The sequence below is a fragment of the Cucurbita pepo genome, chromosome 5 (genome assembly GCF_057944985.1).
Source record: "Cucurbita pepo subsp. pepo isolate OVF chromosome 5, ASM5794498v1, whole genome shotgun sequence".
NCBI lineage: Eukaryota > Viridiplantae > Streptophyta > Magnoliopsida > Cucurbitales > Cucurbitaceae > Cucurbita > Cucurbita pepo.
In genome coordinates, this window is record NC_141802.1 from 3,823,500 (window position 1) to 3,842,397 (window position 18,898).

General features: G+C 35.5%; 5 protein-coding genes across 9 annotated transcripts; 3 read left to right on the forward strand and 2 right to left on the reverse strand.

The window, feature by feature from the left end:
• The first annotated feature begins 908 nt into the window (after window positions 1–908).
• On the forward strand, window positions 909–3,392 carry LOC111794958 (heavy metal-associated isoprenylated plant protein 39-like). Of its 3 annotated transcripts, none has more exons than XM_023677179.2 (4): window positions 909–1,054; window positions 1,147–1,225; window positions 1,313–1,509; window positions 2,778–3,392. In XM_023677179.2, the coding sequence occupies exons 1-3, from the start codon at window positions 1,046–1,048 to the stop codon at window positions 1,492–1,494; spliced, it is 270 nt and encodes an 89-aa protein (XP_023532947.2). In that variant the 5' UTR covers window positions 909–1,045; the 3' UTR covers window positions 1,495–1,509; window positions 2,778–3,392. The 3 variants fall into 3 exon arrangements, with proteins under 3 accessions (XP_023532947.2, XP_086979994.1, XP_023532946.2); XM_087123868.1 differs by lacking the exon at window positions 2,778–3,392 and adding an exon at window positions 2,044–2,183; XM_023677178.2 differs by lacking the exon at window positions 2,778–3,392 and having other exon boundaries at window positions 1,313–1,624.
• Window positions 1,538–3,172, reverse strand: LOC111794956 (uncharacterized). 2 transcript variants are annotated; one of them, XM_023677173.2, is made up of 5 exons: window positions 3,057–3,172; window positions 2,794–2,985; window positions 2,451–2,717; window positions 1,758–2,288; window positions 1,538–1,682 (listed from the first exon to the last, which is right to left on the reverse strand). In XM_023677173.2, the coding sequence occupies exons 1-4, from the start codon at window positions 3,130–3,132 to the stop codon at window positions 1,759–1,761; spliced, it is 1,065 nt and encodes a 354-aa protein (XP_023532941.2). In that variant the 5' UTR covers window positions 3,133–3,172; the 3' UTR covers window positions 1,538–1,682; window position 1,758. The 2 variants fall into 2 exon arrangements, with proteins under 2 accessions (XP_023532941.2, XP_023532940.2); XM_023677172.2 differs by having other exon boundaries at window positions 1,538–2,288.
• A 1,785-nt stretch (window positions 3,393–5,177) lies between the features above and the next one.
• On the reverse strand, window positions 5,178–10,964 carry LOC111794955 (uncharacterized). Its single transcript, XM_023677171.2, has 8 exons — window positions 10,503–10,964; window positions 10,036–10,236; window positions 9,809–9,931; window positions 9,656–9,693; window positions 9,476–9,575; window positions 7,174–9,387; window positions 5,796–5,881; window positions 5,178–5,563 (listed from the first exon to the last, which is right to left on the reverse strand). Exons 1-8 carry the CDS (start codon window positions 10,569–10,571, stop codon window positions 5,314–5,316), a joined length of 3,081 nt encoding a protein of 1,026 aa, XP_023532939.2. The 5' UTR covers window positions 10,572–10,964; the 3' UTR covers window positions 5,178–5,313.
• On the forward strand, window positions 10,123–14,577 carry LOC111794957 (transmembrane ascorbate ferrireductase 1). Of its 2 annotated transcripts, XM_087123866.1 has the most exons (7): window positions 10,123–10,260; window positions 11,149–11,245; window positions 11,361–11,389; window positions 12,275–12,554; window positions 13,606–13,654; window positions 13,754–13,953; window positions 14,048–14,577. In XM_087123866.1, exons 4-7 carry the CDS (start codon window positions 12,411–12,413, stop codon window positions 14,357–14,359), a joined length of 705 nt encoding a protein of 234 aa, XP_086979992.1. In that variant the 5' UTR covers window positions 10,123–10,260; window positions 11,149–11,245; window positions 11,361–11,389; window positions 12,275–12,410; the 3' UTR covers window positions 14,360–14,577. The 2 variants fall into 2 exon arrangements, with proteins under 2 accessions (XP_086979992.1, XP_086979993.1); XM_087123867.1 differs by lacking the exons at window positions 10,123–10,260; window positions 11,149–11,245; window positions 11,361–11,389 and having other exon boundaries at window positions 12,194–12,554.
• Window positions 14,578–17,618: 3,041 nt separating this feature from the next.
• On the forward strand, window positions 17,619–18,895 carry LOC111794541 (remorin). The gene is made up of 5 exons (XM_023676573.2): window positions 17,619–17,899; window positions 18,042–18,092; window positions 18,174–18,261; window positions 18,339–18,420; window positions 18,501–18,895. Exons 1-5 carry the CDS (start codon window positions 17,725–17,727, stop codon window positions 18,693–18,695), a joined length of 591 nt encoding a protein of 196 aa, XP_023532341.1. The 5' UTR covers window positions 17,619–17,724; the 3' UTR covers window positions 18,696–18,895.
• Window positions 18,896–18,898: the final 3 nt, after the last annotated feature.

Genomic DNA, 18,898 nt, shown 5'->3' on the forward strand with positions numbered 1-18,898 from the left:
ATCTAGCTACTGACTATGGTACACAACTTTCATTGTTCATATCTAGTTACTGACTATGGTACACAACTTTCATTGTTCATATCTAGTTACTGACTATGGTACACAACTTTCATTGTTCATATCTAGTTACTGACTATGGTACACAACTTTCATTGTTCATATCTAGCTACTGACTATGGTACACAACTTTCATTGTTCATATCTAGCTACTGACTATGGTACACAACTTTCATTGTTCATATCTAGCTACTGACTATGGTACACAACTTTCATTGTTCATATCTAGCTACTGACTATGGTACACAACTTTCATTGTTCATATCTAGCTACTGACTATGGTACACAACTTTCATTGTTCATATCTAGCTACTGACTATGGTACACAGTATAAATATCATACTATAAATTAAATATAGTATACCCAACTCGAATATGTATATATTTGCTTGTTTTAGCAAATAATAAAAATGTGTCCATTGTCATTAATATGTTGCCGTGTAAGCTAGTATTCCTAGATGTTTATAAATAAGCTAGTATTCCTAGATGTTTATAAATAAGCTAGTATTTCTAGATATTTATAAATACTTTTATTGAAATTTTCTATTAATGAGTGAATTAATGATAAAATTTAAATGCCAATAAAAATTTGTATTCATCAGCGAACTAATTTTCACAGACACAAATTATGAACATTTAATTAAATGATAAAACAGTCGATGTGGGAATCGAGTAGATTTGGCACTGCCTGTTCCCATTAAAACACGCAAAGTTTTTAGTCCTATTTATCTCAAAATCAAAATAAATGGGTTGAATTTTGGAGTAATATAAATTTGGCTTTTTGTTTTTATTTCAATTTTAAAAAATAAAAAATAAAGAATTCGGATTGGGAATTTGTTTGGCATGAGCATTTTGGCTGTTGTTGCGTGCCCTTTATAAACCCCCCCGATGGCATGCGGATGCGTCACTGTTCTTCATAAACATAATACATTTACATTCCCCCCACCTCCTTTCTCTGTTCTACACGGCTTTTCCTCATCTCACCAAAATGGCTCAGGTTCTTCTTCTTTATCTCTCTCTCTCTGATTCCTCCGCCTCTGTTTTTCTCTCTCCTTCCACGGATTTTCTTTCTGATTTCGAGATTCGCAGAAAGTGGTCCTGAAGGTAATGACGATGACGGACGACAAATCGAAGCAGAAAGCAATCGAAGCCGCTGCCGACATCTACGGTTCGTTTCCGATTCGATTCGTTGTTTTCCGTATTATTTTTCTTCCACATTTCCGATCGGAATTGTGTGTGATGGTTGGATGACTAGGCGTTGATTCGATCGCCGCGGATCTGAAGGATCAGAAACTTACGGTGGTTGGATCGATGGACGCGGTGGCGATTGTGAAAAAGTTGAAGAAAGTAGGTAAAGTGGATATTATATCAGTCGGACCTGCAAAGGAAGAGAAGAAGGAAGAAAAGAAGGAAGAGAAGAAAGAGGAGAAGAAGTAAAGTAGAAGCCAAAAAGTACACAATTCCTTTACTCTTTCTTTCAATTTTTATTTTCCATATATATATATATATATATACATACATATGTATTTCTCTTAAAAACATCGAAATCTCTACTGATCTCGGTTAATCGCCGGACTACTCCGCCTCCTCTCCCGCCGCTGGAGAATCTGTAAATCCTTCAACCCCTGCTTCAATCCTCACAAAGTAAATAACTAATAAAAACAAATCAGAACCAAGCTTGATTTTATATTTTGATTCACCTTATGAAGTATTAGGATCTCCACCTTTCCCCATCCACGACCCCACACTGTCCCTCACCATATCCGCCATATTCTTTACCGTCGCTGCAGTGGTGGAGGTTGCTGGGGAGTATCTCTGTGTTCCTTCATTATTATCCTCTCTCCCGAGTCGCTGAGTCAACTCCTCGGACTCTGTTACCTTTCCTTTGGGCTGATTTTCTCCAGCTTTCACTACCTTCTCTTTACTTGTGTTGTAAGCCTCCGATATCACCTCTGAAAGTGCTTTGTCTTCCTCCCCTGGCTTCAGCTTCTCTGTCACTGCTAAAGCTATCTTCCTTCCATACTCCAATGGCGAAGAAGAGTTGGTGTCTGTGTTTTCCTCTGCTTTACTCCGCATGGGTGAACCCACGCCTGAGATCTTTTCCCCGGAGCTTCTCTGATTTCCTTCGTCTATCCCACTAGCTAAGCCGGGACGGGTCTGTACGTCTTCGTTGTTGAGCTTCATTCTTGCAAATGAATCGAATGTCTGAGAATACCCTATTTCTTCGTTCCCTGTTCCACCGCAACACATTCATAAAGATCAAACGGTAAGAAAGAAACTGCTATTGTAGATGTGAAGATTGTTGGGAGGATGATTATCGATTTGTTATCCATTAGGAATAAATCTCCGCCCAAAAAAAAATGTGAGATTATGTTCAAAGTGGATAATGTTACCTCTTTTTGTTGGATCCAAAGCTTTGACCTCGGAATTATGAGGAGTGTGAGGGTATGGAGCTTTGTCTTTAGGCGCCTGAGGACCCTCCTCCAACCTCCATGGGGACAAGGACATGGTCGTGTTTGGCTCAACAGCAGAGGGACGGCTTGCCGTTTCTCTTGGAGCCGGAGGAGGCTGATCGTGCACCTCCGTCGGCAATCCAATTCCGACATCTTGTTGCTGCCCTTTTCCGGCCATAGCGCTCCTCATTGCAGCGCCTTCATACACTGCCAAGTAATAGAAGTGGCACCATCAAATATCCTTATAATTTGAGCTATATGTTTCAGGAAGAGAAAGACATACATGGTGCCCCTTGAAGTTCAGGATCCACCACAGCTCCTCCACCTTCTTCTTCTTCGTGATCCTCGGGCTCATGGTGATCGTGGCCATGTCCATGCTTAGTGATCGTGTCCTTAATCTTCTTAGCCTTTGCCTTAACTTTCTTCAGCACTGATTTCTTCTCATGATGCTGCCCATCTTCTTCCCCTTCCACACCTACAAAGTTACACATTCCTAACATTATATCTCTACAAATAAGCGAAGATTTAGGGAAAACGGCTGTTTACTTCGGTGAAGTGCGACGTTGTGAGGGTCATGGTGGTGGGCGTGGTGGCGATGAGGCGCCGTTTGCTGGGACTCCATGATGACAGCCGATGATACTCCTGACAGAGAGAAACGTAGAAGATGGGTATGAGACAAAAGGATTTAATAGAAAATAGAGGGACTGGCCAGCTTCGCATGGGTGTGTGGCAGTTCAAGAAGAAGACACGAAGTGGGCGAGGGTGATAAACACGTATATAGGTATAAGGATCCTTGTCGGACCTATTACCATCCTCGAGTGAACCCACGTTATTATCAAAATATGCCTATAAGATAACTAATCAACGTCTAGTATTTGTCCACGCACATCTTCAATACTTCACTTTTATCAAAAGATTATGATATACAATAAGAGTTTAGTGTTTTAGAATAAACTTAAACATCCGACCCATGTAAATGGATAGAAGTTAGTTTTGATCTGATTCAATCAGCTTAAATCGATAAGACTAAGTTTTAATAGGATTTTGGTCGTATTAGGCCCAAACGATTTTGACCCATTTATTTGCTAAAGGCTTAGTCTATTTTATTAAATAAAAATTTTGGATTTTTAAAATAGGCATTAAAGAATAGAAAATGAGAAATATTAAAGAGGAGTAATATTTTTTAAATTTCTCATCTCCGATAAATAAATCTCATCAGTAGAAGGGCATTTTGGTAAAATCAGTAACTATTTAACTTGTAAACAATTTCAGAGATATAAAAATACCCTCGAAGCGCGAAATTCTGTTTACGTGACCGTTTTCCCTCTATCGTGTTGCTCTCAGTCGCTGAAAATGCGAATTCGGTTCCTCCACGTTGATTACTTCGCTCCGGAAAACGAATTCTTCCACCGATTCCCTATATCCTCACCTCGCTTTTTGAAGCCAGTTTCCACCGTCGGCGACCTCCTCTGCTTTGATTTTGTCCCTGAAATCTCTCTCGGAATTGATTGGTTAACGATCGATTCTTCTGTCTCCAAGTTCTTTGACGACGTTCTTCCTCGGAGAATCGATGTTGATAGTGGTTGTCTCGGTGCTGGTGGTCAGTCATTGAGGTTCTGAGGTTCCTCGGGAGGATTTTCTCTTCGGAGAGTGTTGAAACTCGATTCCTGGAGGTAAAACTTTTTGCTCAATTAATGCAATTGTTGATTTCAATTCAGATCTCGAGTTAATGTTCTTCACTGCTTGCGGCTGTAAACAATTTCTGTTCATGAGAGGTTGTACGAAGTTTTTGTTTAATAGCACAGCAAGATTGACTGAATTGACGAGCGCTCTTTACTTAAATTCTAGCGATTCTCAAGTTTATCATAGAATATTCTTCAGAGGCTTTCCTCATTTCTGGATTAGATACATAGTCCTTTTCTCAAACAAATTAAACGAAGCCATTTCTTCAAGTGATGCCAATCTTTAAGGACACAAACCAAAAAAAATTGCAAAATCAAACGGATTGGATATATATTCACCTATACATTTGTAACTAGAACACACTGTCAATTTCTAGGAAGCGTTTGTATAAAATTTTTGGAAGTGGTGATTTATGCTTTGATATTTCAAACTCTTTAACTAGCAAGGAGCTACTCTGCCGCTGTGATGTCGTGACCATGGCAGAGAAACCAAAGCACAGGGGGATGTGTTTAAACACCTTACCATGACAATCTTGGAATTTGGGTAAGTTCCTTACTCAAATTCCGTAAGATTGTGTCCCAAGTTTGGAAACTCATTCAATACTCCAGCCAAACGCATTATGTCAATATTTTTTAGAATGAACTTCTACAGACGGGTCAAGATGTGTAGGCTGAATTACTTAAAACGCACAGCTCTCTTCATAGAACGATATTGGAATCATGATTTCAATTAACATCTTTATGAAACCCTAATCTCGATCCGAGACTCAAAAACATAATAGAGACTATGATTATATTCTTTATCTAATTGTTACCAGTGACTTTCTGAACCCTGCAGATTGCAAGCCAGTTAGCTGCTAACTTCGTGAAAACATTTCTGGAATACAAGTTCCTCCTATCCGCAACTAGGTGATGTAAGTTTGAGGGTTGAAAAAAATGAGCTTGTCCCCCAAAAGAAATAAAAATAGACAATGAGAAAATAATCTTCTGACAACACATATCTATACTTGTGAAGTGATTTCGAATGATGGTTATTCCGAGTTTTCTGGTTAAGTACTCGATATTTTCGTGCTAGAGCCATGAATATTCTCAAATAACTTGATCAAGTACCTGATAAAATACTAATTTCTTTTACTATTTTTCAGGTTTCGCACAGTCATTACAAGTTGTTGTCTTTCGCCTTCTACTTCTGCAAATTTGAGACTTATTTCTGAGTATCTCTCTTCCATTTCCTTCAGTTCTCTTTCCATAGTTTGGTTCCTCTCCTTTAGGGAAGACATCTCCTTAAGGAGATCAATATTACAGTCCTCAGTACCTTTCCCAGCAGTTGACGATTTCAGTTCCTTATTTGATGAGTTAAGGTCCACTTTCCTGCAAAGCATAATTAACAATTACATATTTAAATAAAAAGCTCTTATAACACCCAAAAATATAAGGAAATAATGAAATGAACATGCTTCTGAATGTGCACTTTTCTGGCAGTATATATTCACAATTATACATGGTTATTTGGGTTTGGAAACATTAATGCATGGAGATGTTTATTATTATGACAACTGACAAGAAAGATAGGCTTCAAGTTTAATTGATCGGCAGCTTATACCTTCCACAAAGTGCTTCATGTACATTGCTCTGGTTCGTTTTCTCTTCTTTATTACTTGCTATGGTGATACCAGAATGGTTTGTTTCCTATATTTCAAAGATATCTGCAATGTTAGCACAGTCTAGAATATGGATAAAGTGATACAAATGAAACACGAAACAAAGTCTAAAAGGGACAACTGCAGAAGTATTATGCAACTTCAAGGAATAAACTAGCCTCAGCTTAAATGGTTAGCGATTAAAGTATCAATATTAGTCAACTAAGTGGGAAATTCTATTCTTTTTTCTTTTTTATATCATCTTAATTTTTACAGAAAACTATGATATATACCAAGTGCTTGACTTTCTTTTCAAATACTTCATTTATGATGATATGGAATTTATTTAGAAGAAGACTGTAGTCATCTTGATGAGGTATTGTGAATGTCTACAATTACTGACAATGCCTCTCAGAAGAGAAAATTACATTAGGTTGTCAAGTTAATAATGTAGTTTTGTACTTGCATAAGAGCTTTGACCATTTAGACTAATTCTGAACGTAATCTTGTTCCCATATTGTAGTGTTGAGATTTTTCTCTAGAATAAATATATCTTTGAATTTACTACAACACTAGCTCCTTAAAGCTTTCATTACCATCCATCTCATTATCTTTCTTTCTTCTACTTCATCTTTTCAGTATATATCTAATCATAAGATTTGGTACTCTCTAGCTAATATCAATCATGGAGAGGACTTTTGGGAGTGTTCTAGGTGAAATAATTGATTGGGTCAAAACCCACCAAAAGAAAAAGCTCAAAGGCCGAGAAGCAAATTTGAAGAGGGTCAATTGAGCCTGAGAGGTCGACTACCACAAGTGCCAACCAAAGTTGAGGCCCTTGAGGCCCCTCAAGGGTAGTTTGACCATCCTATAGGAGTCAACCGATGGTTGAAAAGACTATGACTCGAGTCTCAATCACAATCACTCAAGATCCATTTGAGAATTGGTTTGACCATGTAATGGTCCAACCTTGTAACCATTTCTCATACTCAATGCACCACGAGAATCACGACGTTTTATAACACTCCATTATGATGAAGGTTTCTCAACCACATATAAGTTCAGCAAGTCAGAAGATGGAAAGGTACGTCAAAGACACTGACTTATTCCTTTCTACACCTATTATCGACTCAATTACTGACTTGAGCATCAGACTAGTGGTACGTTAGCTCTAGACCCTTATGCACCTCTCTTTCTCTTGTAGGCACAACGCGGTTCTCGATAATACAATTTATTGTTGATCCGCCAATCAAAATCCGGTATCAACAGAAAACATAAAAATTTCAGAATTTTGTGTCTTATTTTTCATCTGGATATTTAGTTATAGGGTTCGAGAAATACCTGAAGCAATTGCATCACCTCTCCTGAAGTTGAAAGCTCCTGTTTGGTATGCGTAAGTGTTTGAGATCCATTATGAATTGATGCTGAGTTTCGATTCAAAGCTGATTTTTCTTGACTTTCCAACTTGATGTTTGATGTGCCAGAAGTTCTCTCCTTATTTTCTAGTTCACCCTTTAATTGGAATACCTGTTTCCTTAGGTTTTCGTTCTCAGAATTTTCTGTCTGTGACTCCTTCTTTAACTCATTAATTTGGGATCTAAGAATTTCCATCTCAGCTAGCAGATTGTCGATTAATGTATCTTGCTCGTGTTTGGAAACTTTAATTCTAGTAAGCTCTTCCTGTGCCTTTTCTACTTCTCTCTTCGAAAAAGCCATCTCCTTTTCCAAAATCTCCTTTTCTTTACTTCTTTCTTCCAATGCTTCCATTTCAGAGACCAAACATTCAGGTTGTTCTCTCTCTGCCTGCTTTTTAGTGTGCTTTTCTGCATTTATTTTTTCTATATTTGATTTCAGTATTTGGATTTCCTCCTGCTGATAGTCTTCCTGTTTTTTTGCATCTTCAAGTCGTCTAGACTTGTTATCTAGCTCCCTTGACATGTGATGCATTTCTTTTGCTTTTAACTCTAGCTGGAAGGAAAGGCCATGCAGTTTTTCTTCATTTTGTTCTTTATTTCGCCTGGACTCTTCCTTAGACTTCTGGAGCATTTCTTTCAATACTATTTTCTGCAGACGCAACTCATTGATTTCTTTGAATGCTTTAGTGATTCTCTTTTCATTATCATTTAACTTGGAAGCCATTTCCAACGATAACTTTTTACTTCTCTCCTGAAGAATGACGGCTTTTATGGCACTTTTCCACCTTGTCTTACTCAATATTTCCTGGGCTTCTATAGCCACTTTTTCCAACTTCACATTGGCATGTTTCGTGGTATTGAGTTCATCATAATACTCGTGTTTCTGCTTTTCCAATTCTCTCTCCAAGCGCTTGATCTGACCTTCAAGTTCATTAATTGAGATCAAAGATTCTGTAAACTCCTCGGTTTGTATTTGGAGGTTCTCTTCTAATCTTTCTATTTCGGATTCAAGTTCTCTTATAACAGCCAGAGAACCTGAATATTCATTCTGTTTTATTTGATATTCTGTCTTGTTTCTCTCTAACTTTGCAGACATGTCACTGTTTTCTCGCTTGAGAATTTCATTTTCCGACATAAGTTGTTCTAAATGCATTTCTAGCTCTTCCATGTTCTTCAAGTGCATTTCTATTTCACTATTTAAATCTTTGATCTCCTGTTTCAACATGTCGACTTCCTTGACATCGTCATACTCTTGAATCAATTCTTTTGAGAGTTTTGGGTCCTTATCATTATTCTCTTTGCAATGGCCAACAGCTTCCTGTTCTCTATCACTCTCCCAGGATTCTAAACTTCTTGATAGATCAGCTATTACCCTATTTTTTAGCTCAATCATTTCTTCAAGATCTCTCACAGCAAGAACTAAATCAGAGTTGGACTCCTTTGTTATCTGCAGTTGTAGCTGAAGATCAGTTCGTACTTCCTTTTCCTGCTTAAGCTCCTCCCCTATTGCTGCCAACTGAACCCTTGCTTCCTTAATCTCATACTTTAAAGTCTTCAAGTCCTCAGACTCGTCATTGCATTTCTTCAAGAACTTGAGTTGTTTGCACTCTGTTTTGAGTGAATCTCTTTCCTCAGTGAGGCAAATGATTTGTCGTGATAGATTCTGCCCTTGTATAGTCTCCTTTGTGACCTGTTTGCGAAGAGACTGCAATTCCAGTTCTGTTACTTCTAGCTTTCTCGTGAGCATTACATTTTCATTCTTTACTCTTTCAATAGAACTATTAGGGACCTGGTGCATCCTCTCTCTTGAAGTGTTTTCTTCAGGACTATTTGCAGAGTCGCCAAAACTTCCATCTGAAGCTGAACCCAGGGACCATTCTGTATTTGATCGCTCGTGTGCTTGGTTTTTCACTCTAGTGGTGTCAACTGTTGCCTTCCTAGGCATGGAGTTCTGTCTAGGGGGTGACACGAGGGTAGGACTTTGTACACCATTCGTCATTGATCTGGAACCCTGTTGAGTACTTCTTTCACCATTGTTACCATCCCAGTATGATGCAAATTTAGCTGAACTAGAGCCAGGGGGCACTCTAGAGTTGCCATTTTGTTCAGCATCCTCACGTAATGTATTTTGGTCACCATTCTGCAATCCAACCATACTCTATATAAATAGGATCGAGCCAATGGTTTCGTACATTTGAAATGTTTGGAAAATTGGAATGAGACCTTACTTCTATGAGATAATGGTTGCCTTCTGTACTAGAAAAGCTAAGCTGGCTATTAAAGCTATTCTCATGTTGAAGTGCTGCGCCTCCACTCTCTTCATAATCCCTGCCAATTGGAAACTAAAACTTCATAAGGAAAGAAGGTCACACTGTAAATTAAAATGAAGCTTAAGTTTTTTATATTACCCTTGGTCATCATCCCCTTCCATCTTGTGAATGGTAACCTGTTTCATCAAAACCCATGAAAATCAGGAATATTCACAATGAAATGGAAGTTTGACTAGACTTCAAATTGCTAGGTAGAGCTACAACGGATGGAGAGAGATAGAGGGAACCAACGTGTAATATGGCACCAGAGTTTGCAAACTTAAGAGGTAGGGAAACAGTCATGGGTTCAGTCTCCGCCTCAAAATCTGCAAAATCGATCGAAGCTTCACCTACAAAGCCAGATTTGGATGATCCCTGCATAGTGCATACACATACATATAGAATTTTACAAGTTGCTCCCACCAGATGGCAAATTGCAAGTTGTAGAAAATATAGAAGTTTATGTTGCTATGCCTTACAGTTGAAACAACAAAATGGTAAATTTTCTCATTGATTTTTCCTGTTTTTATCTCTCTAACAAGCTTGACTGTTTCATAGACAGGATTCTCCCAGAAACAAGTTCCATCCTGAATAGCAGCTTTCTCTAGCTTCACTGTTGCCTTCCCCACATCATCTGGCACCAAAGATATCATCAAAGCCGATTTCTTCAACTTCGGCACCTGAATGAAGATCAATATTATCAAGTAAGATCTTGTCCCTCTCCCTTCATTATCACAAACCACACTCGTACACATTGACACAAATAAGTGCAAGCTTCGTTCAAACTCTATTGCATCAGCTTATAATCTCTATAGAAGGGATAGAAAATTTATAACTAATTGACAGGAAAACTAAAAATTAAAAATTAAAAATTTCGGGTAGAAGAAGCCATTTCATGTTGAGCAGAGAAAAATGTAGCTATCCCCTCCGGCCTGCAAATCAATACCTGAGTTGCCTGGAACTGTAATTTGAATACAGCTTTGATCTTCTGCTTCTTGCTCCATGATTTGAACATTGTTTCAGTTCTGTTTTAGATCTCAGACAAGGAAAACCTCTAATCGATGGAATATAGGAATATACAATGTTGTGTAGAACTTGATGGGGTAGTGATAACTTATTCTGGTTTGAACCGGAATTAATTCTGTCCTCCCTGGTCGCTGCAAGATAGGAAAATCCAGAAAGCAGCAATAAAAGCTGGGGGCCTGTAAAAATTAAATTTTGTGGGCTTAGAGCAGGTTCATTAGAGGAGGTGGAAAAGATGAGGAGAAACTAGCTATAGGGAAGGAGAACGGAGAAGTTTCTCTGCCATGGCGGGCGGCAATCAGACAATGCCGCAGTGTACAGTGTTGGAAGGAACAACGCTGAAGTGCAATATGGTTTAGTTTTGGCCGAAAAGGCTGGCGGTGCTGTAGTGCTTTTCAAAATGACAAATGTGCCCCTATACTTTAATGATGCCTCCTCATCAACAACCAAAACAAAACTTTATTTTAACGTCGGAAGCCACCAGCTTTTGGGCTTCCACGTTATTCAAAGCTTGCTAAATTTTATTTAATCACATTCAGGAATTGATTTTATATAAATTTCAATGGCAGTTTAGGGTTCGCTTTTCCAGGGCACAGTGGTCCTTCACTATTCAAGTGTGATATAACAAACAACCATGTTTCTATGTCAAGGTCCGATTCCAAAATGGTATACCAATATTTTTTTACTTTGTTGATTTAAATCTACAACTTTGCTGTCTTAATCAATCAATGTATTTTTTTTATTAGTAATTAATATCCTGTCTGTCTTTCTCTCTAATTAGATGGAAACAGCGTGATACACAAATTTCAGGTATGTTTTCTATTTTATTTTTTTGTTAGTATTTAATTTCTTTTTTTTAATATAATATAATAGAACTATGCTAATGGATGATTTATCCACTAAATTATATTTAAATTGATAAATTGGTCAGGGAGAATAAAGGTTAAAACTCCTTATTAAACTAAAAAAATTAGTACAACTAAATATTATTTTTTTTATTATGTTTTATATATGAAAAGGCATGTAGAAGAATAAAAAGGTTTTTTTTTTAAGTATTTTTATTTAATAATCAAAATGACCATTTTATATCACTCAAGAATTGGAGGAAAATAAATTTTATACATTTTTTTCTCCATAAAACAAGGATTATATATATTAGTTGGAAATGAGAAGATTAAGTTGAGACGGGCTCAATAGTCAAAAAGATAAAAAGGAGGATATTTTTTATTTTTTATTTTTTTATTATTTAATTGCGTAAACCTGTAAACCAATATAAGAAGCCCATTAAATGTAAGGTTGAATAATTGGATTGTTAATTAAAATAAAAATATCTGTAAAATGAGTGGAAACACGTGGGTTCATGTGCCCTTTCCACTCCAAATATAATCAATCATTAATCCACTGAGTATAGATTCCAGCTGCTTCCTTCGTGGAATTTCACTCCTCCATTCTGCCACTAAAATACACAAAAAGAAATTAATAAAAATATTTAATACATCATAAATATTAAAACTTTCCATTTTTTCTTCATATTATTTAAAATTTTTAATTAAAGGTCTTTGTGGGCTTGGGTCAGAGTGAAGAAAATGGGGGAGAATGGAGGAAATTATGGGCTTGGGTCAAAGTGGCCCATTCAGCATTATACTCCATCTTTTAAACCTTATAATTAAAAGCATCCATTTTAAAATTTAATAGGCAACCTCGTGGATCTCAAACTCTATTATAAATTCAACCAAATCAAACCCATAAAAAGAACGAACGAACAAGCAATCCGACACCCAGAGGGTTCCAGAATTGCTTGGACTTCCACAGTAGAGAGAGAGAGAGAGAGATGATGCCGGCGGTGAAAGCTTTTCCGTTCACCGTGATCAGTCACGGGCTCGCGGTGGTGACGCTCATCATGGTGCTCATTTGGACCATTCACTTCAGAGGCGGCCTTGCTTGGGAGTCTGTCAACAAGAGTCTCATCTTCAATGTAAGTCTCTCCCTCTCTCTGTAGACCTTTCTTTTTTATTTTACTCATTTTTGGATTTTTCTTTTTAGGTTAAAAGTAATTTCAATTTTAAAAGTTTAAATTTGGATTTAATTTCAGCTTTTTTTCTTTAATTTTATAATTGTTACGAACCATTTGCATGTTTACCTTTTTATATATATACGTAGATCCATTCTTTTGTTTTTCAATAAAAGAAAAAAGAACGATATTTCCAACTTTTAAGTCCTACTTCTCACTTCCCACCTACTTTCATTAATGCTTTATTTGATGATTTGATTTTTAAATCATCTCACCATCTTTTTATGATTATCATAAAGGTGGGGTGGGGTTGGATTAGTTTTTTTTTTTTTTTTTTTTTTTTTCGATTTACAAACCTAAAAATTCACGTCAGTTTGCTGGTTGACTCGTTAGTTGACGTTTTTAAGGTTTAGTAAACCAGAAAATAGAGTTACGTTCCCATCTTGTTTTTAAGATTATTATGAACATTAAGAATATTAAGAATATTTAACTTTGACTTGAGTTAAATAATTGAAATACATTCCAACAACCTAATCCAAGGAGAGGGTTCAATTATATTCGAGTTGTTCAGGCCACCAACTTAGTCATTACATACTCTTAAATTTTATACTTTTATAATAAGAATCATCAATTAACCTTAAGAAAAAGTTTGTGGCAAATGTAACATGAAATTAATTACGAAACATAATATGAAATTTAAAAAATTTCCACTCCTATGAAATAATGTTTATAGAATAAGGTTTCTATATAATTTAAAGTTAGTGTGAAAGGATATATCTATGTAAAATAATTTTTTAAACAATATCATACTCTTAAAATCTTTTAGAATTAAGGTTTCAAAAACGACAATCTTAAATAATATATATATATATATATATATATATAGATTTAATTTTCTCGACTTAGTTAGTAAGTTTGAATTTTTTGGACGGGTCAACCAACCATCCTGAAATTACCAACGTTTACCTGAACAAATATTGCATATTAATTATCATTTTTTTTCCGCTCTCATTAGGTTCATCCTGTTTTTATGCTATTCGGATTGATCATCATAGGAGGCGAAGGTAATTATCGAAATTAAAATTTATATTATTAGTTAATTTCCATTTGAAAATTAAATTAATTATTAGTAATTCGAAATAATGCGTTCAAAAATCATGCAGCAATAATCAGTTATAAATCACTGCCGTTCAGAAAAGAAGTAAAGAAGGTGATCCATCTGGCACTAAACGGCGTCGCATTGGTTCTAGGCATTGTGGGAATCATCGCTGCATTCAAGAACCATAACGAGAGTGGGATCGCTAATCTCTACAGCCTACATTCCTGGATTGGAATTGGCGTAATTGTCCTCTACGGTATCCAGGTATTTACGTAATTGCCACCCATCATTTTAATTTCTTTAATTTTAATTTTTTAAAAGCGTATTTATTTATAAGTTAAGATTTGAAAATGGGCAGTGGTTGTACGGATTCGTGGCATTTTTCTACCCCGGAGGGTCCGCTGATCTTCGAAGAGCGACGCTGCCATGGCACGCGCTGTTGGGCGCGTGTGTGTACGTATTGGCCGCCGCCAACTCGGCGCTTGGCTTCCTTGAGAAGCTGACGTTTCTGCAGAGCTCCGGCGTCGCCAAATACGGCACTGAGGCGTTGCTCGTCAACTTCACCGCTATCACCACCGTCGTTTTTGCTGTGTTTGTGATTTTGTCTGTCATTTCACAGCCCTCCTCCGACGAACACCACGACGATTATAGAATCCATTCCGCTAAATGATGCGGGATGCCTGTCCGTGGTTATTATGGTATTGATGACGATAAAAATTAAACCTTTCCAATTAACCATGTTTGCATATCATGCTTTTTAAACCATTAACGTGTTATTTTGTATTTTTTGTCGTGTTTAGATTTGTATGCTAGAGTCATTCAATTCGAGTAGTCTTGATCAAACTATTTTGTGGAGTTATTCGAATCATAAGTTTTATTTCCTTTTAATCTTGATCATTAAGATAATCTGTGACATTAGGGGAGAGAACAAAACACCATTTATAAGATTTATAAGATTTATAAGGGTGTAGAAACCTTCCTCTAGCGGACGCGTTTTAAAGCCTTGAGGGGAAGTCCAAAAGGAAATCCCAAAGAGGATAATATCTGCTAGCGGTGGATCTGGGTTGTTACAAATGGTATCAGAGCCAGACACGGAACGATTTGTCAACCTTCTCGCTATTCCCCAAAGGCGGTAGACACGAGACGGTGTGCCAGTAAAGACGCTAGGCCCTGAAGGGTGGTGGATTTGGTGGCGGTCCCACATCGATTGGAGGAAGGAAAGAGTGTCAGCGAAGATGCTGGGCCCCGAAGTGGGGGTGGATTGTGACCTCTCACATTGGTTGAGGAGGAGAACAAACCATCATTTATAAGGGTGTGAAAACCTTCTCATGGACCGCATTTTAAAGCCTTGAGGGGAAGCCTTGGAATGCCTAAAGAGAACAACATCAGGTAACGATGAATCTAGGCCATTACATAATCTGTTTGCAAACTTTCTCTCATATTGATTCTTCATCTATCGTTCTTAGAACTTATTATATACTTTTAATTATTTTAATCACTCTAAAATTTAATTATTTTAATCTCATTTAATAATATTTTTTAGTCATTAGTGGGTTGATGATATAATTATTTGAATGACTTCAACTGAATATTTGATGTTATGTTGCCAAAATAAAATTAAGTTGGAGGGTTATTTTCCAGAGTGGAATTTAATTTATTACAAAATAATATGAACACATCCAAAAAATAATAAATAAATAAATAAACAAATTTGAGTTGGTGTGGATTTGGTTTCTCCATACCTGCCAAACTGCCGACACCCCCACGTATGTAAAATACCATGTAATTAATTTTTAATATAAATAAAAAAATTAATTAAATTAAATTCAATAATTTTCCACCTAAATTTCAATATTTATTTTATTTTAGTTCTTCTAATTTAGTGTTTTTTTTTTCCATTTATATAAATATTTATATATTAAAACCATATATTATATGGGCTAGTTGTGGTTAGCGCATTTGGAGATTTTTTTTAAGATTATTTTATTCAAAACTTTATTCATGCAGAGTGTTTAATGTTTGCGTGAGCTGTAATACATGAACCATTATAAAATTTAAAGAAAGAATTCTGTACAAGTTTAAACTTTAAATTGATGTCATGAACTTACATAGGTTGACTTGGATTTCAAATGACAAAATCGAACTTTCATTAAACATAAATTGGTGACATCAACTTAAACTGATCAAGTAAGTGACTTTTGAGTTGGAATTGGATAATTAAATGATGTATGATGACGTATGTCCCATGACCCTACATGTACCCTATTATATTATTATGCCTCACGCCCCTCCAAGAATATGTTATTATTGTTTTCATTCTAAAATATTTTATATTTTAGATTTCTGCATATGTTATTTAAAACATGTATGTGGTAGCGCCTCTAATATAAGTATGAACGTTACGTGATTAAATGTTTTTTTTAATTATTTATTTTAAAAAAATATTCAAATTTTTAGAATTTTATATAAAAATTACATTATTTCTGAAAATTAAGCCAGGGTGTGTAGGGTTTAATACCAAAAAAGAGTGGGAAAGTTCCTTTCTATTTATAACTGTTTTATTTATTTATTTATTTATTTAATATTTATAGCATTCTTGCCAAAATTATAATTAATATATGGTTTTTATAATGTTTTTTTTAATCCTTTATTTCCATTTATCAATGTAATTATTTTCTTTGTGTTTTAATATTATTTATTAAAATTAACATTTTTAATAAATATGCTCTTAATGTTTTCAAATTTAATAATTAATTGTGATGGGTAAGGTAGTCTGTGTGGACATAATCTAATCGTTTTAATTCATTCGTGACCTTAAATTTCTACGCCTTTCAATTTTAAAATTAATTAATTAATTCTAATATAATTGACATTTTTCGACGTTAGAAATCTGTGTATGATAATTTTTTTTACTTCAATAGAAATTTTTAAAATTAAAAAAGAGGTATTTTAAATTTTAGAATTTAGTGTAATAAAACATAATTTCAAAATAAAGTTATTATATAACAACGTAAATGTTGGTTTATTTATATGAAAAGGTTAATGACGTAATTAATTATTTTAGTGCAACAATAATGAATTGACATTGAATGAGGCATTAATTTTGAATAATAAAAACTTGAAGAACGTTATGACGTTAGAGCCGTTATTGGTTGTACCAAATACCATTCATTATTTTACCTTATAACCCAAATTTAGAATATGAATTTTAATTAAATTTAAATTAATTATTGCTTATGGATTAAATTAAGCATCAATAGGAAATAATAGATATTCTACAAAAATGGAAATTAAAATTTTTTATATTTATTTACTTTTTACAGTTTTCGTAAAACTTGGATTAATAATAAATATTCTACAAATTTATTTATTTTTTTACAGTTTTTGTAAAACTTAGATTACCTCATTAAATGAAATTATTTATTTTACAAAATCTACCTTACGCTATTAATTACGTCAATTTGTTTTTTAATCTAGTCGGTTATTTAACTTAAATATTCAATTCAATGATTTGAAACAGAGATTCATATGACTAGAGAACCTGACCAAACTAAATCATAAATATTAAAGGGGTTACAACTATACTCACTCTTAAGATTATTATAAAAATTAAAAATATTTGACGTTTGTAACTGATGTTAGTGCTGCATTGTAACCAAGATTTTAGTTATTACTCTAACTGGTGAACTCTGTTCCAGTTGTTTGGACCGCCAACTCAAGTGTACGAACATTTATAAAATTTTACTAATTCTAATTTCTTTAAGATAAAAAAAAAAAAAATATATATATATATATATATATATATATATATATATATATATATATATATATATATATATTTGTTTATATAATTAAAAAAGAAAAAAAAAAAAGAATTAAATAATGGGTATGGTGTTTGGGACGTTAAAGTGTGTTGAATATGATGCCAACTCACATTAAGTAATATGTAACCATCATCCAGCTCAGTCTTCAACACAACCAACAGTTCCCCCACTTTCCCCTTCCTCCTCCCTTCTTTCCTCCCAGATTTCCCCCATGGCTGACGCTTCCAACAACCCCGAATCGGCGGCGCCACCCTCCAATCCTCCGCCGCAGCCGGCCGAAGAAGAAGCCCCCAAAGACGTCGCCGAGGAGAAAGCTGTAATTCCACCTCCCCCTCCACCCGTCGAAGACAAACCCGACGACTCCAAAGCCCTTGTTCTAGTTGAAAGTAAATAATCAACAAACCCACCTTTTATTTCATGTGTTTTACATAAATCCGTCGTTAATTTTCAGCTCAGGGTTGAATTTAGGGCTTTTTAATCGATTATCTTGCTCTGTTATTCTCTGTGTTCTGTTCTTGTGTTCTTCAGAGGTTTCAGAACCAGATGAACCCAAATCCACTGAGGGCTCTGTAAACAGAGGTTTTAATTACAAAAACCCTTAATTCTTTTCTTAATTATTGTTTGTTTCAATGAAATTTAAGAGTTAATTTAATTGTTCAGATGCTGTTCTAGCAAAAGTTGCAACAGAGAAGAGGTTGTCGCTGATTAAAGCTTGGGAAGAAAGTGAGAAATCAAAGGCTGAAAACAAGTAAGATTGTTTCATTTCCTCACCATTCTCTTCGATTTCGTTTTGAAATTGAAATTCACTGAAACCCCTTTGAGCAGAGCTCACAAGAAGCTGTCCTCTGTTGTGGCATGGGAGAATAGCAGAAAAGCGTCTGTGGAGGCTGAGTTGAAGAAGATTGAGGTACCCATTCCTCTGTTCGGATACCCATTTTGGGTGTCGTTCTTGGGATTTGGTTAATTGTACGGAAATTTGATTTGCAGGAAAGCTTGGAGAAGAAGAAGGCTGAATACGTTGAGAAAATGAAGAACAGAATTGCTCTGCTTCACAAATCTGCGGAGGAGAAGAGGGCGGTGATCGAAGCTATGCGCGGAGAAGATCTTCTGAAGGCGGAGGAGACGGCGGCGAAGTATCGCGCCACTGGTACTGCACCGAAGAAGCTTTTTGGGTGCTTTTAGAACTGAATGTGTCTGGTCTGATCACTGATTAGTGTTTGTTGTCTTGAAATGTTCTTATTATTTGGTTGTTCTTGTTGTTTGTGGTTGATTTATTGGTGTGTCTAGTGAAGGGGTTTATTATTATTTTTAATTGTTTGTGAATATGATATTTGGACCAACATTACTTTGAATGTAAATCATTTTAAATGTTTGTTAAGATATTT

Coding starts and splice junctions, on each gene's coding strand:
- LOC111794957 (XM_087123866.1), top strand. CDS start 12,411: ATGATGCCGGCGGTGAAAGCTTTTCCGTTCACCGTGATCAGTCACGGG. Junction 12,555..13,605: donor ACAAGAGTCTCATCTTCAAT/GTAAGTCTCTCC, acceptor CGCTCTCATTAG/GTTCATCCTGTTTTTATGCT. Junction 13,655..13,753: donor GATCATCATAGGAGGCGAAG/GTAATTATCGAA, acceptor AAAATCATGCAG/CAATAATCAGTTATAAATCA.
- LOC111794958 (XM_023677179.2), top strand. Junction 1,226..1,312: donor AGCCGCTGCCGACATCTACG/GTTCGTTTCCGA, acceptor TTGGATGACTAG/GCGTTGATTCGATCGCCGCG.
- LOC111794541 (XM_023676573.2), top strand. CDS start 17,725: ATGGCTGACGCTTCCAACAACCCCGAATCGGCGGCGCCACCCTCCAAT. Junction 17,900..18,041: donor AGCCCTTGTTCTAGTTGAAA/GTAAATAATCAA, acceptor TGTGTTCTTCAG/AGGTTTCAGAACCAGATGAA. Junction 18,093..18,173: donor TGAGGGCTCTGTAAACAGAG/GTTTTAATTACA, acceptor TTAATTGTTCAG/ATGCTGTTCTAGCAAAAGTT.
- LOC111794955 (XM_023677171.2), bottom strand. CDS start 10,571: ATGTTCAAATCATGGAGCAAGAAGCAGAAGATCAAAGCTGTATTCAAA. Junction 9,694..9,808: donor ACTCTGGTGCCATATTACAC/GTTGGTTCCCTC, acceptor TTGATGAAACAG/GTTACCATTCACAAGATGGA. Junction 9,576..9,655: donor GAAGGGGATGATGACCAAGG/GTAATATAAAAA, acceptor TCCAATTGGCAG/GGATTATGAAGAGAGTGGAG.
- LOC111794956 (XM_023677173.2), bottom strand. CDS start 3,132: ATGGAGTCCCAGCAAACGGCGCCTCATCGCCACCACGCCCACCACCAT. Junction 2,986..3,056: donor CAACGTCGCACTTCACCGAA/GTAAACAGCCGT, acceptor GTAACTTTGTAG/GTGTGGAAGGGGAAGAAGAT. Junction 2,718..2,793: donor TGAACTTCAAGGGGCACCAT/GTATGTCTTTCT, acceptor ATTACTTGGCAG/TGTATGAAGGCGCTGCAATG.